The sequence below is a fragment of the Andrographis paniculata genome, unplaced genomic scaffold, assembly GCF_009805555.1.
Source record: "Andrographis paniculata isolate CXL003 unplaced genomic scaffold, ASM980555v1 Contig43END, whole genome shotgun sequence".
Taxonomy (NCBI): Eukaryota; Viridiplantae; Streptophyta; class Magnoliopsida; order Lamiales; family Acanthaceae; genus Andrographis; species Andrographis paniculata.
Window position 1 is genome coordinate 359,415 of NW_026137577.1, and position 3,088 is coordinate 362,502.

The 3,088-nt window shown below is 42.3% G+C and overlaps 1 protein-coding gene and 1 non-coding gene across 2 annotated transcripts; one reads left to right on the forward strand and one right to left on the reverse strand.

Annotated features, from left to right (window-relative positions):
* Positions 1-612: 612 nt before the first annotated feature.
* LOC127251225 (uncharacterized) lies at positions 613-2,888 on the reverse strand. Its single transcript, XM_051274836.1, has 3 exons — positions 990-2,888; positions 696-841; positions 613-631 (listed from the first exon to the last, which is right to left on the reverse strand). The coding sequence occupies exons 1-3, from the start codon at positions 2,886-2,888 to the stop codon at positions 613-615; spliced, it is 2,064 nt and encodes a 687-aa protein (XP_051130793.1).
* On the forward strand, positions 2,227-2,333 carry LOC127251318 (small nucleolar RNA R71). The gene has a single exon (XR_007838885.1). It is a non-coding gene; the product is annotated as a small nucleolar RNA R71 (small nucleolar RNA).
* Positions 2,889-3,088: the final 200 nt, after the last annotated feature.

Genomic DNA, 3,088 nt, shown 5'->3' on the forward strand with positions numbered 1-3,088 from the left:
AGGCGAAAACTCCAAACGGACAAGTGAATGATGTTTTCTCCTGATCCTCGGGTGCTATCGCTATCTGAAAATAACCTGAAAATCCATCTAAAAAGCAGTAATATGCGCGACCAGCGAGTCGTTCAATCATTTGATCAATATAAGGGAGAGGAAAATGATCATTTTTTGTTACCGCATTCGGTAATCTATACATTGACGCCATCCAGTTTGTTTTCAAACCGGGAGCTTTTCTCCTTCTCGAGTCTCTTTCACCGTTACTCCAGCTTTCTTGGGAACCACTTGAACCGGACTCACCCACCTACTATTGGAGTTAGGGTAGATGATACCAGCTTCGAGAAGCTTTAACACTTCTTTCTTGACTACCTCAGTCATAATCGGGTTCAACTTCCTTTGAGCTTGTCTCACTGGTTTTGAATCCTCCTCGAGTGTGATCCTATGAGTACAGAACGAGGGATCAATACCTTTTATGTCAGCGATCGTCCATCCAATGGCGGTCTTGTGATCTTTTAGAACGTTAATCAATTTCTCTTCTTGTTCTGGTGTCAATTTTGCAGAGATGATCACCGGTAGAGTCTTATTCTCTCCCAAATAAGCGTACTTTAGACTCATGTATCAATTCCAATTCAGGTGCCTGCATCAAAGACGGTAATAAACATTGATTAGACTCATGTAAGAATATTGGACCTAATTCATACCTTGGTGACACTCTTGGAGTTGAGTTAAGCTCCTTGAGAACTTTTCTTATTCTCTTGTCTACGGCTATCTCTCTCCCATGTTCTTTCTCCAGATGTTCCATTAACACGATATTCAATTCGTCGGAACCACTTAATCCAAATGTGTCCTACACCAAAGGATCAATGATATCAATTGCATATAATGTTTCAAAATCAATAGGATGTTTCACAGCATCAAAAATATTGAAATGGACTTCTTCTCCATCAAAAATATTGAAATAGATTTAAAGGGTCGTATATTGATCGTGGCATGACATTAATAGCAGCTCCTAAGTCTAGCATAGTCTTAGTTATCTCAGTTTTTCCAATCTTACAAGGGATAGAAAACATACCTGGATCACCTGTTTTAGGTGGTACATTTCTTTTAATAACAACAGAAACATTCTCACCCGCTATAATATGCTCGTCCCCTCGCAATTTTATTTTGTTGGTGCACAGTTCTTTCAAAAACTTTGCGTACTTGGGGATTTGGTTGATAGCTTCCAGGAGGGGGATACTAAGTTCCACTTTCTTGAATATTTCCATCATCTCTTTTCGTTTGTTTGCCTTTTGCGGTTTCTTCAACCTGTCAAGAAAAGGAGCTGATTTAGTTTCAGTAGGAGGAACAGAGTTAGGAAGTACCTTTTCATGAAGTTCAACTTGTTTTTCAATCTCCATCTTAATCTGATCCTCATTTTGTTCCTTCGAGATAGGAGGTGGACCTTCCAATTCCTTTCCGCTGCGAAGAGTTATGGCACTGATGTTCTTCGGGTTTTGCTCTGGTTGCGCAGGCCACTTTCCTCTTTCTCGTAGCTGTTTTACCTCTTCTAAAACTTGGCTAATCTGACTTTGTAGCTTGTCAACAGTTGACTTCATCTCTTGCTGGAATTGCAGGGTACTGGTAGCCATAGACTTCACCAAGTCTTCCAAGGACGGACATGAGTTGTTTGTGGGTGCTTGGGGGAGCTGTTTCTCATAAGGGCGAGGCTGTTGCATCTGATGTGTGGCTCCAAATGGTTGAGGACCATGATTCTGGTGTGCGTTTCCATAGCGCAGGTTTGGATGATCTCTCCAGCCTGGATTGTAGGTGTTGGAGTATGGATTGTACGCTGGAGGTCTATTCATACCGTAGTTTGCAGCGTTCACATCCACTGCACATTCTTCTTGGAGGGTCGGACATGCATCTGTAGGGTGTCCTGCACTCGTGCATATTCCACACACCTTGACCTGGACACTCGGGTTGGATTTTTCCACGACCATCTTGCGAACAAAGCTCGTCAACTCAGAAAGTTGTTGTTGCATCGATTGGATGGCATGGTCACTGTTGTTTCCGCTCATCTGTCCAACATCCCTTGAACCAAATTGTTGCGTGTTTTCAGCCATCCTCGCAATAAGATCCCAAGCTTGTGTCGGCGTCTTATTTAATAGAACTCCACCACTTGCAGCGTCGATGATGTTCCTGTCCATCAATGATAAACCATCATAAAAATATTGAATCAATAGTTGAGGGGGAATTTGATGTTGTGGACATTTAATGATAAGCTTATTAAATCGCTCCCAATATTCATGGAGCGTTTCACCTGATTGTTGTTTGATGCCACATATCTTCTTCCTCAGGATCGCAGCTCTGGAAGCTGGAAAGTACTTCTCCAAAAATTTCTTTTTCATGTCGTTCCACGTGTCAATGCTTCCAGGTGGGAGATAGTAGAGCCAATCCTTTGCAGCATCTTTAAGTGAGAATGGGAAGGCTTTGAGTTTGATCTGTTCATCAGTAACACCTGGTGGTTTCATGCTGGAGCACACCACGTCGAACTCTTGCAAGTGTTTGTGAGGTTCTTCACCTGCAAGTCCATGAAAAGAAGGCAGTAAATGGATTAAGCCAGATTTCAGTTCAAAAGCAATAGTGTTATTCAGAGTTGGGAAGTTAATGCATAAGGGCTGCTGCGCCAAGTTGGGAGCAGCCAAGTCCCTTAGAGTGCGAGTATCCTCAACCATGACAGTCTCTTGATCACTTTCAGAGTCGCCAGAGCTAGAGATTCTGAGGTAGTTTAAAGATTCTTCCAGCTTCGCAACCTGAGCAGCCTTTCGTTGCTTGGTTTCCTTTCGTAGCTTTCGCTCAACCTTCTCGATCTCAAGATTAAATATCAGTTCACCTGTACGAGAAGAACGGGGCATAAACAGGAGGATAAATTAAAATAACACAAAAGAGTAAAACAAAGTGCCAATCCCCGGCAACGGCACCAAAAATTGACCTGTCGCGCAGTCAATCAAATATTTCACCTAATCCGTGATCACAATTTAATGTAATACAGGGGAAGGGATCGTCTCCACAGGGATTGTGTGATTCACTCTTTCATATTCTAATGCAGTAAATA

Bases quoted from the DNA above. Each gene is read 5' to 3' on its own strand.
- LOC127251225 (XM_051274836.1), bottom strand. From the start codon at position 2,888: ATGCCCCGTTCTTCTCGTACAGGTGAACTGATATTTAATCTTGAGATC. The intron at 842-989 runs GTCATGCCACGA...CCTTTGGTGTAG, and splicing joins ACTTAGGAGCTGCTATTAAT to GACACATTTGGATTAAGTGG.